The 15,080-nt window shown below is 41.8% G+C and overlaps 1 protein-coding gene across 4 annotated transcripts in view; it reads left to right on the forward strand.

The window, feature by feature from the left end:
* The window catches only part of AFF1 (ALF transcription elongation factor 1), a 141,215-nt gene that overhangs the window by 104,857 nt on the left and 21,278 nt on the right, over window positions 1-15,080 (forward strand). For 3 of the 4 annotated variants that reach the window (XM_071807966.1, XM_071807963.1, XM_071807965.1), the window contains 6 exons: window positions 3,102-3,188; window positions 3,958-3,994; window positions 4,351-4,402; window positions 10,850-10,904; window positions 11,036-11,079; window positions 12,540-12,696. In XM_071807966.1, coding sequence (XP_071664067.1) covers window positions 3,102-3,188; window positions 3,958-3,994; window positions 4,351-4,402; window positions 10,850-10,904; window positions 11,036-11,079; window positions 12,540-12,696 — 432 coding nt within the window. The remainder of the gene's footprint in view (window positions 1-3,101; window positions 3,189-3,957; window positions 3,995-4,350; window positions 4,403-10,849; window positions 10,905-11,035; window positions 11,080-12,539; window positions 12,697-15,080) is intronic. The other variant, XM_071807964.1, reaches the window with a different exon arrangement.

The raw sequence follows: 15,080 nt of genomic DNA on the forward strand, positions 1-15,080 counted from the left end.
CAAGAGACCTGCTTGGTCAAACAGGGAACTGCTGACCAAACTCAAGTAGAAGAGGAGAGTCTACAGATCATGGAAGGAGGGGCTGGCCGCTTGGGTAGAATATAAGGCTGTTGTCAGAGAATGTAGGGAGGCAACTAGGAAAGCGCAGGCCTCCTTAGAATTCAACCTGATGAAAGGGGTCAAGGACAACAGAAAGAGCTTCTTCAAATACATGGCAGATAAAACTAAAACTAGAGACAATATAGGCCCACTGATGAACGAGGTGGGTGCCCTGGTGACAGAAGATACAGAGAAGGCAGAGTTACTGAATGCCTTCTTTGTCTGTGTCTATACTGCTGGAGGCTGTCCTGAGGAGCCCGGTTACCCCTGAGGCCCCAGAGGAAGTCAGGACAATGGAAGAGTCTGCCTTGGTTGATGGGGACTGGGTTAAGGACTAATTAAGCTATCTGGACATCCATAGATCTATGGGTCCAGATGGGATGCACCCGCGAGTGCTGAGGGAGCTGGCTGAGGTCATTGCTAGGCCACTCTCCATCATCTTTGCTAAGTGTTGGGAAACGGGAGAGGTGCCTGAGGACTGGAGGAAAGCAGATGTCACTCCAGTCTTCAAAAAGGGCAAGAAGGAGGACCCAGGTAACTATAGACTGGTCAGCCTCACCTCCATCCCTGGAGTGGTGATGGAACAACTTATCCGTGGTGCCATCACAAGGCATATCAAGGAGAAGAGAGTCATTAGGGGCAGTCAACATGGCTTCGCCAAGGGGAAGTCGTGCTTGACCAACCTCATAGCCGTTCATGAGGATATAACCAGGTGAATAGATGATGGCAAAGCAATGGATGTGGTCTATCTTGATTTCAGTAAAGCATTTGACACAGTCTCCCACAGCATCCTTGCTGCTAAACTGAGGAAGTGTGGTCTGGGTGATCTCAGGTAGTGAGGTGGGCTGTGAACTGCCTGAAGGAAAGAAACCAGAGAGTTGTGGTCAATGGGATGGAGTCTAGTTGGAGGCCTGTATCTAGTGGAATCACTCACGGGTCGGTACTGGCACCAGTATTATTCAATATATTCATCAGTGACTTGGATGAGGGAATAGAGTGTACTATCAGCAAGTTTGCTGATGACACCAAGCTGGGAGGAGTGACTGACACGCCAGAAGGCTGTGCTGCCATCCAGCGGGACCTGGACAGGCTGGAGAGCTGGGTGGGGGAAATTTAATGAAATATAACAAGGGCAAGTGTAGAGTCTTGCATCAGGGCAAAAACAACCCCATGTTCCAGTATAAGTTGGGGAACGACCTGTTAGAGAACAGTGTAGGGGAAAGGGACCTGGGGGTCCTGGTGGGCAGCAGGATGACCATGAGCCAGCACTGTGCCCCTGTGGCCAAGAAGGTCAATGGCATCTTGGGTGTATCAGAGGGGTGTAGTTAGTAGGTCAAGAGCAGTTCTCCTTCCCCTTTACTCTGCCCTGGTGAGACCACATCTGGAATATTGTGTCCAGTTCTGGGCCCCTCAGTTCAAGAAGGACAGGGAACTGCTGGAGAGAGTCCAGCGCAGGGCAATAAAGATGATTAAGGGAGTGACGTATCTCCCTTATGAGGAAAGACTGAGGGAGCTGGGTCTCTTTAGTTTGGAGAAGAGGAGCCTGAGGGGTGACCTCATTAATGTTTATGAATATGTAAAGGGTGAGTGTCAGGAGAATGGAGCCAGGCTCTTCTCAGTGACAGCCAATGATAGGACAAGGGGCAATGGGTACAAACTGGAACACAGCAAGTTCTACTTAAATAAGAGAAGAAGCTTCTTTATGGTGAGGGTGCCAGAGCACTGGAACAGGCTGCCTAGGGGGGTTGTGGAGTCTCCTTCTCTGGAGACATTCAAAACCCACCTGGACACATTCCTGTGTAGCCTCATTTAAGTGTTCCTGCTCCGGCAGGGGGATTGGACTGGATGATCTTTCGAGGTCCCTTCCAATCCCTAGCATTCTGTGATTCTGTGAAATTAATATATTTATTAAAGTATTTAATTTTAAAGTATTGAAATATTAAAATATTTCTTGAAGTGTTTTAGTGTATCACGTTGTAGCATGGAGGGTGTTCATCTCCAGAGTAGCAAGTGATAGGACAAGAGGAAATGCCCTCCAGTTGCACCAGGGGAGGTTTAGATTGGATATTGGGAAAAATTTCTTCACAGAAAGGGTTGTCGGGCATTGGAACAGGTGCCCAGGGAAGTGGTGGAATCACCATCCCTGGAAGTGTTTAAAAGGCATTTAAACGAGGTTCTTAGGGACATGGTTTAGTGCTAGATTTAGGTTAGGTTATGGTTGGACTCGAGGGTCTCTTCCAACCAAAATGATTCTGTGATTCTGTATGTTGAAGATAAAGGTGCTGTTTCACGTGTGTTCATTGCAGTGCAAGCCAAGGCTTGAGCACACTGAGCTGGGCCCAGCTGATGCCAGAAGAGGCAGATTGGAGCCTGCTGAGCCCTGTCGCACAGCCATGGTGTTTGTGTTCTGCTTTCACCTGGACCCGTGGCTGGTCTCTTCCTCTGGTTTGAAACTGTGCCCCAGAGCTCTGTGTCAAAGATACGTTGGTCGATTGGAGCAAAAATCCAGTGTTTCAGGCAGAATAACATCAAGAATAGCTGGTGGTGGGAGCACTCTTGCTGACCTCAAGTTAGGAAAAGCCTTTTGGAGCGTTGTTGCTGTAAGGGGATGTCAGAACTTCCATAACAGGAGAGTTCTGTGCTTTGAAAAACCCCAGAACTGGTCATATACGAGTTTTATTTACTTTCCCCTTTATTAACTGTGATAGCAGTAAGGCTGAGGACTTATCCTGCAAACACAGTAAGTACTTACGTCTCTACAAGCTTTACTGACGTTGCTGTTACTTGGGCAAGGCAAGAATGCTTGCAGGAAAGGAGCAAGTCCTCACTGTGGTCTGTGTGTTCTGCTCAAAGGACAGCTTCTTGCTGCAGAACTGTCTCTCAGGCTTGTGGGTTCACAATGACTTTATTTTGGTATATCCATGTGAATTTCTTAAGCATAAAACTTCACGTATGTCTATCAGCAAGAGCAATGTAAGCTACTTTTTTCAATCTTGTTCCAGGAAATGACCCACTCATGGCCACCTCCTCTGACAGCTATTCATACGCCCAGTACAGCAGAGCCCTCCAAATTTCCATTCCCAACAAAGGTAAAGCTGTCCCTTTTTGCTAGGGCTTTTGATAAATTAGAAGAGAGCTTTCTCACTTTTTTTGTGATTTTTGCCTCCCTTTCGCAGATAAAGGCTGTTGGGAGAGTTTATCTTTAGATTAAGTCAGATACATTAAAGCACAATAGATCCTGAGTTATAGAACAACTGCTTGCAATGTATTGTTTTATTGAGAATTAGATCAGATTGTGGTTCAGAGTAACTGTTTTTGAGTGGGCTATATGGTAGCATAATTATCTTTCCTTTTATTATATTTTTAAGCAAGCTTTGTATTTATCAAATTGCGAGATGTTTGAGCCAGAGGGGGAGATGAATGAGTAATGTTTCCATGACTTGCATATTTGTTATAATTGTAGTCTTCAAATGTGACTGCTTTTCAGAAACATTATAAGCACTTCTGTTGCAGCACCAAAAAAAAAAAAAAAGCATTATTTTTATTGTCAACAACACTATTTGCTGACTCTGTTAAACAGAAGTGTTTGGCAGCTCTTTTTTTGAAAATATTTCTTAAAAATGTACATAGCACTAATGTGCCTAGCGACACTTATTTGGTGGCAGTAGCATGTATAATTTCTGTCCATGCTAAGCTTTGCCAGACCAGCTTAGACTATTAGACAAGTCATACTTTGACAAGTTAGTCGAAGCATTTATTACAGTAAGTAACATGTGGAAAACAGATAACCTATACACTGCTATTAAGACAGAGCTGGTTTATTTTATTCTCAGTTTGCACTTTGTCCTTTCTTTCTAGGAATCACAGCATGTTGGATCTGTAGCACAGAATCAGAGTAAGTAGAAATCCAAAGAAAATACACCATTATGTACAAGTTGACAGACAGTTTTGTGTGTTACACATTGAGGAGTTTGTCAAATGAAGCATGATTTCTTGTGCTTTGTTGAACGATGATTAATTTAGAAAATGCTTAAGAGATTGTAGACATTCATTACCTACAAATTAAGGCAGCAGTTCAACATAAAACAGTATTTCATTAGGAAACTGCATTTGGAGTGATGAATAATCTCAGTGGCAAAAAATTACATCCTGGAAGAAAGTGACTTTCTAATTTGGTGCTCAGAGATCATAAGGTAAAATATGCTACAAGTGAGGCAAAAAAACCCCAACTGATTCATTTTTGATTTACAGAACAGTATGACGCACCTTCAAAAACGTTGCCTAGTTCTCAGCCAAGAACATCGTAAGTAACGAGACTCAGTTCCCATGCTCTACTATGCAGTTACTTAAAAGAATCTGGAATTAATTAAAATTTGGGTTACTTGATGTTTCTGGAGATTAAAGTTTTATCAGTCTGATTTTTCTCAGAAATTTTCAATGCAGGGCGTTTTCACCAACAGAAATGTTACTGTTTCATGATTATAATAGTCGTAAACAAACCAATTCTGAAGGGAAAAAAACCCAGCTATTAATGTATCAGATTGAGGGTTTTTTCTCTTTTAATTTGTGGCTATTTAACATCTTGTCACACTTTGTCATATTTGAACTACTAATAATGCATTCAACTGACATAAATTATAAGGAAGACAAACTGATCTATTCTCTGTATAATTCTGAAGCCTGTGAGGGCTGGTAAAGCTACAGCTATGATAACTGTGAAAACTAGATGTGAAGTTTTCAAGATATCATATGGTATAACTTCCTGCAAATGCCCAAGGAAAAGTTTTCTAGAAAGTGTTCTTAATTTTACTTTTATATTTAAAAAAAAATATCACTTTAATGAGGACTTTCTAAAAACCTCAATTTATATTCTAATCATATCAGCTAGGTGCAAAGTGAGATGAAGATGAAATTTCTGTAGCTTTTTTTGATAGTATGTGTGTGTTTTTACTTTTCTGTACATATTTATTCTTTTCCCTATCGTGTTACATTTTTTCTCAGAAGAAAGTTCTTAGAATTTGAGTCTCAGTGTAAGATGTTTGTGCGTAATCACAAAAGTTTTACAAGGCAAGGAAGGAATGCAAACTAATAAATGAATTGCTCCAGCAGGAAATTTTAAGTTGATGGAAATGATTCATAATCACAATAATATAACTTAAAGCTGTCCTAGTAGGTGAAAGTGGTTATCTATTAATTAGGTTAATTACAGAAATTGCTTGCAAGTGGTTTTGTGAGGGCTGACTTGAGTCTTTCAGGATTAACCTGGCCAGATGGCAGCATTGATAGGTTCGGAGCCTCAAGTAATGAATAGAAATCTTTTCACGCCTGGAAGGCTAAGTGGTCCCTGTGCAAGGCAATTGCCCAACTATTAAACGCCTGTCAGTTCATGTGATATATAAAGATCTCATGTTACTTGATTATATGTTGTTCCATGGAAGGCTGCAAACTACAGACTACAAAGCTTATTCCACTTGTTTTCCTTTTCGTGGACAATTTAATAAAAACAAACAAACAAAAAAACCCCAACAAAACTGGGACAGTCACAAGCGAGAGGAAGAGTGTCTTTCCATCTCAGTTGAGTTGGTAGGATTTTACTCTCAAGATCAGTAAGATCAGTAAAGCCTCTTGGTGCTGTTCCAGCATGGTGCGAAGGAGCCCTCACTGGCTGGGAGTGTGGGATCGTGTCAAGCTAAGCAGTCACCTGCTCCCTTAATCCATTCTTTGTTTTGTTCCTCCTTCTCCTACCCCAGCTTGCTCCTCCTAAATGATTTATTGGCATTTTCATTGTGCTGTTAAAAATACTATTTTCAGCTGCTCCAGTCTCTGCCTTCCTCCTCAGCTACCCTACAGCCATTGCCTTTATTTCAACTCTTGTCTCCTGCTTGTAAAAATCTCAGCCCAAAGACCCGTAAATTTGGACACGGTATGTAGCTCTGTCCTCAGCCCATGTGCCCTCTGCTTAGCATCCTTATGGGATGAGGCTGAGAGCCAGCACTTGTCTGCTAGGGACGTGTGTCCCCACGATTTGAAAATGGAGAGAAATTATATTTGCTCAAGGACTTCCTCTACATCTTTCCCTTGAACTGCTGCATCCCTTCTTTCTTGTTTTGTTTTTGTTTTCATTTGCACAACAGGACTTTCTTTCTTTGCTGTTCAAAGCCCACGTGGCAGTCTGAAAATCCAGCTGCCTTGAGTAGCTCGCCTTAGAAAGTGTAGCTGACTGAAAACAAACAGCATTTGTGCTGCTTAATTAGAGGTTGAAATCCCAGTGCATCTGCGTGCCCAAATTAAGCATTCAGCTTTACAGAGCGTGCAAGGGTTTCCCAGATGGCTTTCGTTCTTGAATACAGCCCCAAAGTCAGCACCTGGCTGCACTGGAATGGAAGTAGCCCTTCTTTTTTGAAAGGGGAGATGCCAAGCTCATTCTTGGTATGCATCTTTAACCCAGCTGGCAGAGAGAAACCAGCCTGTGCTTTCAGCAGGGTTGTTTGGCAAGGGATATTAATTTTAGCGCTGCTTCTGTTGCTAAAAGAGCTCTTTTTAAATAGCTTTACAGGGAGATTGATGGTGTGTATATAAGCTGCAAAGGAACAGGGGCATCAAGTGAAAACTAGGCATCTATTAGCTCTTCAGCTAATTAAAACCTTAAAATTCTTAAAATAGATTTATTTTCTTTAACTAGGCTATTAAACAATTTGTTGAAACCTTGTTTTGGGGAAACTGGCTTTGTTTATCCTTACCGAAGTGTGACTCATTTAAACTTTTAGTCTTCTTCGTTGGTCTTAAATTGAAGTTAAGTAGTCGCAATGTTCTTTTATGCCAATGCATTTTATTTACCATCAGCTTGGGTGAAAAAGGCAGTCATTTTAATTACAAACAGATAAATCAGATTTCGAAGAAGATCTAGGTAGTGTTTTCTTGTGTTATGCTCTTACCTCTAAAGGAATGCGTCTGTAGTCTAGAAGTCTGGACCCAAAAACAGTCTCAGGACTTGTTAGCATCCCCGGAAGTGTGTTCATTGTTACCTTTGAAGGACTGCTTCCCTTAATGGGTTGCGGCGAAAAAAAAGCTTAAACAGAGCAGCCCTTGTGGCACTGAGAGCCTCTTCTGCATCAGTGAGAGGTACTCAGGGACAGTGGGGCCAGCACCTTTGCAGGAGGTGTCACCTGTATGGGCAGGATTGGCTCTGCACTGGGGGACACCGGAGACCTTTGGGGTTTCTTCACACCATCGTGCTCCGTGGGCAAGAACAGAAGTCCCAACCTTAATCTCGAGAAAGTCTGATTCATAGGGGAATAATGCAGAAACATATCCCATTGAAGCCAGGTTTTTTCTTGAATGGCGCAGTAGCAGCTGCATGAACATATTTCCACAAAAGACTTAGCAATTAGAAAAATAGCCTTAGCATCTATTTATTACACTGCTGGTGATACAGTGCAAGTAGCGGGTCTGTCTGGGCTTGGGGAAGGGAGGACAAGAGGACTTAATTTATCTCTCTTATTATTTGGACACCCTGACATATAACTCATCTTTGCATTCTATCCCAAGTTTTAAGGGGCTTACAACTTCAAAATAAAATCCATTAGAAAGAGGGGAGCCATCTAATAAGCATGTTCAGTTGGTTTCCGGAATTGCCAACTCTATCTTATTGAAAGGAAAATGTGACAAAGTATCCATCTTGCTAAACCAAGAATGTAACATTTCTTATTAGGTCCAAAGATTTAAATAAAAAGATTAGACAAAAGACTTTTTTTTAAAGGAAGAAAACATTTCTATTTTCTGGCCTTCCAAACTGAGAACTGTAATAATTGGTGAACAAATGTGAAAGTGAAACAGCTTACTTTAGCCCTCCAGCACAGTAACAGGCACAGCCCACCGCTCAAACACAAGAGAAAAAAAAAGAAAAACTAAACAAAAAAACCTCTGAACTGGCAACATAACTAGTAAAAGATTAAATTGGATTGCTGAAACTCTCCAGCCTAATAGTACAAACAGGTGGGGTGACAGCAATGTAGGAAGATGGGAGTTTTGACATGCAGCTTGTCATTCAGTGAAAAGAGCCTGTAGCGCTGTTTGAGTATCATTTTCTGAAGAGACTGAAGATTTTGGGTCTTCTCATTAGGTGGATATTCAATTTCAGGCGAAAAGTCTTGATTTTTCATAGCAAAGATGTATGGCACTTCCTGAAGTGAAGTTCATTTAGGGGTGCTGCATGCTCAGATCTTAATCACAAGAGCATAAGCATCTCGACTTGCTTAAAAAAAATACTAGCTTTTGGGTTTATGTATTTGAAATTGTCTTTCCAAAGGACTCTAGTATTAGTGTTTTGAATATTTCTTTTCTTTAGAGGCATCCACAACAAAATACGTATTTTTATGAAACTACTTCTTTGAAAGTAGTAAAGACGTAAGAGAAGCCACCTCTGTTGTTAGTGCTGTGGAAGGCTCAGCACAACTCCCTCCCAAGTATGCAGCAGTTGAGATGGCGAAGTCTTATCACAGATCTCCTCCATAAAGCCGTGCTAGTCATTTCCCATGATTTAAGGATTTGTCTTACTTCCTAGAAAGAAGGGATGGGGCCACAAACATGTAACGATAGTCAGCCAGTACTGCTTACTCAATGTGTTGTAGTTTCTGGTGTACGACTGTTGGTAGGTGTGGAGTTTGCTGTAGGACTTCATTTTGACTTTGTCAGCTTGCTTGCTCTAGGTTGGGTTGAGATGCCCTAGAAAGTAGAGTGATTTGCATTCTGCACGAGCAGAAATGCTTTAAAATATCAGGAAATAACTAAGCGTGCTTTCCATAGTTTTCTTTAAGGGGGCTGAGCTCTCTCCTGAAATGGTGAAAGAGAAGGATTTGTTACTGGTATTGAAAGGAAACATAAAACAGGCAGCAACAAAAACCTTGTGAATAATTGCTTGAGTCTGTTCTCTGTTGATTCTGTATGTGTAATTTCCATTAGCCCTAATAGGAATGACGTAGCTTTCTGTTTAAAGGGAAGATACAGTCTTTCTTGTGAATTATGGCACTTTAATCTGGTACTTGGAGAGGTTAAAAGCTACTGAGAGAAAGCCTAAGTTACAGTTCAACCCTGAGCACCCATTACTGACTGCTAAAATAGATTTTTATCTGTTGACCAATGGGCAAATTGCTCTTAAAATTTAATTTGGACTTGGGATTCGTCACTTCTGGTTTGTGGAATTGTTGTTCACTGTGAGACCGTGGCCAGCTTCAGCAGTAAATGTGGTCCTGTTTCAATGCTGCGCATCAGCAGCTTTGCTATAAGTGTAAAATAATTTGTCTACTTAGTGGGGATAGTGTTCAAATATGGGAATTATTTTTTTATTCAAGGTTTTTACTCCTCTGTCACAGAGTCATAAAAGCAAACTGCTCATGGTCATTAGACATGACACACAGAGCTGTAAATCTTTTTTGCTTTGTTCATAACTTGACATGAAGGCTTGGAAGGGTGTAAAGGTTTGTGTAGTTTTTCTTTTCCTAACAAGGATCAGGGACGCTAACTCTCTCCCCACTTTTCCAAGGTTCTGTGGCTCACTGGGAATTTTTCACATTTGTTTTCTTGCTATAAAATTTGCTGTCGCGAGGGATGGGAGGCTTATTTATCTTATTTGGGCATGAGAAAAACTTCTCACAGAGAGCCCTTAGTTTGAAATGAAGTTGAAATAAACAGAGTTTTGACTTGAGTGATTAAAATCCCTGTTTTGGTTCCCAAGTTTTTTTATCCCATTTTTGGAATGAGACTTGTGTACTTCTGGGTTGAAGAATTGGTCTCCAGCTAGTTTTGGGATTTGAATCGCTTGACTTCCGAATAGCAAGAGTTTTGCCTGTTTGTTTTCCATTTGCTTTTGGGATGTCTGCATGGTTGCCAAAGAGAGCGATAATAATTTAGGAGAGCTTTGGGTCTCTCCTCACAAATCCCCCTCCAGCCTTTTGAGGACTTCGGTAATGTATTGAAATTGGAAGCAGTAGTTAACCACCTGCCAACTGAGGACTAAGTTGCACTTTTGGAAAAATTCGCAGACAGCCTGCTCTCCAATCTAGCAATAGTAAAACTGAGTTTGTGCTTACCTGCTTGTAAATGGCTTTAAGGATTTGAGCTGCTTGATGTTACGGTTACCGCCAAGACGTGCAGGAGCATGAAGTTCACTGTCTAGAGAAGAAATAGGATATGGGCTTGACTTCGACATTTACTTATGTATGTGTGATAGGAAACTTCGGCAGCAAAAAGAGAAGCCCTGTGATAGAAGAAGTATTTGCAGCCCGTGAGAGCATAGAGTGTGAACATGCAGAGCTTTTGGTGCAAAGATGATGATTTCAGCCCCTTGGACAACCAGTGCAGGCTAATAATGTGCCAGTCTCTGGCTGTACAAGGATCAGACTTCTTCCACCCAGCCCTGCTGTGTTAGTGTGGTAGAGACCCTTTGTCCAGGAGCATACTCCTTGCAGAATTTCGACTTTGTTGTCTGTAGAAGGCAGCCAATGATACTGACCTCTATTGCAAGATGTCTTGAGATCAGTTGGAAAGGCCAGTAAAAGGGCCTGGATTGTGTGTTATCATTTTATCATTTATTCAGGTTATGAGAGGGTTTAGCAAATTGAGCATACCCAATGTTCAAAAAGTATGTGGGAGGTTGGTTTGTTTTGGCAAGGGCAAACCAAGACTTTTTCAGTGTCTGCTGATTGAAAATGTGTCTGCCTTGGCTGATATTTATCTTCTGGTTGTCTTTCAGAATGCTCCAGGACGACCTGCAGCTCAGTGATAGTGAAGAGAGTGGTGACGACCAAGTCAGTTTTAGATGTTTTATACACTAGGCACACAGATATCCCTTTAAATCACCACAATTTGTTGCATTGTTCTGAGCTCCTTAAGCTAACCTTTCCTCCCTCTCTCCTCTTTGTTTTTGTCAACAAAACAGGTTGTTGAAAAGCCACCTTCTTCATTTGCTCCTCCAAGGTACAGGTTTGTTCCCAAACTACTACCTAGACCAAATACTGAGGAAAAACAAAACTACTTTTTTATGTATGGGGTAGATGGGAAAGGGTTCCTGGTTTCTCTCATAGATACAGCTTTGTTTTCTAGCTGCTGAAGCTGCTGTTGAAAAATGGCTTTAATTGTGTGGGGTCTTATGGAAAGCTCAGATTAGAAATGAATAATCCAGGCATGCTGGATTTTACCTGTGAACCAGAATTGTATATCTATATCCCCAATCCTTCCCTTCTTTTCTCCTCTTCCCCTCCACCAGTGTAATGTAGATGCTGCAGCCGATGGGATTTTCAGTTGTAGTAATGATGGGTGAGGTGTGAGTCCTGTTTTAGTTCAGAAGGAAGCCCAAAACAGCCAAGCAGGTGAAGAACAGAAAAGGATTAGATATACTCATTAAAACTGCTTCAGCTCCTCTTGAAAAGGCAGTGGGCTGTAAGAAAGTCCTGCCATGTACTGTAAATCAGAAGCAATGTTCAAGGTAGGCTGAACAGCCATGTACCTGGATTAGAAAGGTGGAGAAACCCTGAATTTTTCCTGTAGGAGGGTACTAATACATTTTTGGCTTGATGTCTGTGTTTGTCAAGCACAGGGTGATGGTTTACCAAGTCAGACTTGCAGAAGGGCACACCGATTTTTGGCGTGATCCACTGTCTATGCAAGCTCTTGAAATAGAGTGTTCTCATGATGTCAGTCTGGATGAGCATTCAAATCATAAAAAAAGTGTTGATGCTGACGTGGGAAACAGTTTTCAAAATAAAGAAAAGAAAAATCAACATTTTGATTTCTTAAGCCTATTTCAAAACAAAAAAACTGTGCGTAAGTCGTGCTTCTTTCTCAGTTCCATCCACTCTCATTGCCAGAGCTGGAGGAAATAACTTTTGAGTAGGGGTAGGTGTTGAAAAAATTGCTGATGCTTGACACGGCTCTTTAACAAAACAGTTACAGCACCTACACCAAGTAACATGGATGAAGAAGTGAAAACTTAAGGGGGATGAAACAAACACGAGAAACTGTCCTGGAATGTACATGTCTGCCCTGTTAGCCTTTGTTGGAAATTCTTCTTTTTAGGGTTGGGACTTCAGAAATACACTTGTAGGTTTGGGGGGGGTGATATTGTTTGGTGTTGTGGTTTTTGGGTGTGTTTGGTTTTTTGTTTTTTCCCCCACTTTGGCTAAATGCAGCTTCATGTTGTAGCAGTGACATCCTACTTATGTACTTGTTTGACTGGGTTGGAGTTGAAGGTTTTATTATTTCCAGAGGTTTTTTTATTCCGGTGCTTTATCTTTCGAGTACAGCAATGTATTCCCTTGGCCTTCTCCTCTCAGTACCAAAACATGGGGTTTCAGTTTTATTTTTTAATCCTGCTATGTTGATAACATTAGTAAGTAACCTTCACCCATGCTGCTTTCTAATTTTATCTCCTGGTGGCCTTGCAGTGCCCTACAGTCCCAGCCCAAGAGTGTGGCATCAGCACATTCCAGCAGCCCGGAGTCAGGGAGCACCAGTGACTCAGACAGCTCTTCAGACTCGGAGACAGAGAGCAGCTCCAGTGAGAGTGAAGCAAACGACCCTCCGAGAGCACCAGCGCCTGAGGTGAATGCAAGTAAAATGTAGAGGCTGCTTAACACAGGGCCATCAGGACTAGGAGATCTGAAATACAGTCAGCATTCAGGTGTCTCCTTGATATTTGTGCTGCATCATTAGACTTTTCTTGCCCTTTGTGCTTCCCCTCTAGAGTTTGTTAATTAAATAACCGTTAGTAACAGCATAATTAGACTTTGATGTACCTAAACTTGAAGCGTTCCCCTTTCTCCTTTAGTGTTATCAGTTAGCACTCCTGGAGGAATTAGTGCCCTTGCTGGCCAGGCACAAGCAAGGCACAGAGTGGGAGCATGGCTTGTCTGGACCGTTTGAGGCCCACCTCTGCCTATACAGCTTTTATGGGTGCTGAGGCTATGGACTGCTTCAGGGTGAGACCAATTTTCTGATACATTAAGAGGAGCCACTGCCTCCTTGCTGCTCCTGTATGTGAGTGACAGATTCATCTCCCAGATCACAGCTGAAGTGATCAGACCTGCAGGATGGGCTTGAATGTGCTCAGACTTGCTGTTGTTGAATTTGGCACGGGTAGTGCTGCCCTGGCATTTCTGAGACTTTTATTGGGAAAAGCATACAAAGAGAACTTGGTGCCTTAAAGTTGCATAATTGAGACCATGCATTTTAAAAATCTGCTGCAGACATGCTTGTGTCCTGTGGGTTCAAACAGTTCCTCTGGCTTATAGAACATTCTTGGGCCAGTGGAAAAGCCCATGGTTATATACTGTGGACCACAGCTGATGTAAACCAATCCACTGACAGTTTTGAGGTACTCTCACAAAGCCCAGAAACCTTGTAATTTATTTCTCCTCCTCACTCCAGCCCTAGCTTTCCTTTCTTTTACCTTAGAAGCACATGAACAGGGTGAATTTTGTGTGCAGGAAACAAACTTTGGGACAGCATGTGTTTTCATCTCACATCCAGTACACTTTACCCTCCAGCAGTTCAATTACAGACTTTGTCATCTGCAATGTGGGTGTCTTTGGAAAGAAACAGATGTTACACTTCTCTTCTACCAAATCCTGCATGGTTTGTCCTGAAAATGCTAGATTGTAAGGTCCTTCTCACACTAGTGAAGTCCTCGATATTTGCCATTGACAGTTTTATCCCTTATTTTATTTAGCAAACTGTTCATTCGTGGTGCTGAAGGAGCAAGTTACTGCATGTGGCCTGTTTGATTATAGTCAGCTCTTCACATGCAAAGGCATAGACTTTAAGACCTATAGGCAACAGTTCCTTCTTTTTAAAAAAAGGTAGTTGTCTCTTACTGTTCAGTGTGTTCAGAAAACCTAACTAAAACCTATATGAAGGTGTAGATCACAAACAAGATAACCAATAGTAGAAATACTAGAAAAGGATCAGAGTATGCCACCTTCTGATAGCAATCCAGATTATAAACCCAAGTTTGCTGAATTTTTTGGCTGTGTTTTTATAGTGTTTGACAAAAAAAATGCTCTTGGTTGGCTAAGAGGTTAAAATTCCAATGGAAATGAAGCAGATTTTTGTTACCTGAAAACCATAATGCAATGTGTAGTTTAATTTTATTTGCACAGCTTCTAGATTGACTCACACAAACACAGTTGAACGTGTGTCTTGTTTATCTACATGTTCTACAGCACAAAACAGAGCTGAATCTGGATATACAAGAAAATCACAGCAAAAGTGATTAGTCTTGGAAAACCTTTTGTGTGCTAGGGTTTCTCTTTTCAGGGAAAAGTTGTGGCCCTTCTCCAAAGTGAGAGTGACGACTGGGGAGAATGGGTGAGGGCGGGAGCGTAGCTGTGCTTTGACGGTGCCCTGATAATGAGTTACATGTTTGAGTGATGCTGACATATACATGATATTTTCAGAACAGGCCCCGGAGAATCATGCCCCTGATGTGCAGTTTCTGATGTCTGTTTTAGGGTTGGTGATATGTGCTTTTCTCGTAATTTGTCAGACTACTGTTAGATTAGGCAGGACTTGTAGCAGCCACGTTGTCTGACTATGACTCCAGAGGCCTTCAAACGTCAGTCATCGCTTATGCCTTACTTGAGCCAGAGTAAAGCAAGAGCTGGGTTGTATATGCAGAGACCTCAGAAGAGACTGGGTTTGATGTGCCAGCTATACCATTTATTTTGGTAAATGCTTAAACTGCAGCCTACCTGCCAGACTTCAATAAAATGCGACAACTGACACAATCCCTCGTCTGTTTTGAAAGCAGTGCTGTGTGCAGATAACTTTTTAAAAGCATTGTGAGGGCAGGACCTAATCTGCTTTTACAATTGCTGCTTTTTTATATATGTCGTCCGATAGTGCCATGATATTGGTTAGTGACAAAACAAGGTGAAGTTCTCGTGTTAGACTGAAAGCCTCTGGGTGAGGATTAGGGGGATGGAAAA

This window comes from Patagioenas fasciata, chromosome 4 (assembly GCF_037038585.1).
Source record: "Patagioenas fasciata isolate bPatFas1 chromosome 4, bPatFas1.hap1, whole genome shotgun sequence".
NCBI classification, from domain to species: domain Eukaryota; kingdom Metazoa; phylum Chordata; class Aves; order Columbiformes; family Columbidae; genus Patagioenas; species Patagioenas fasciata.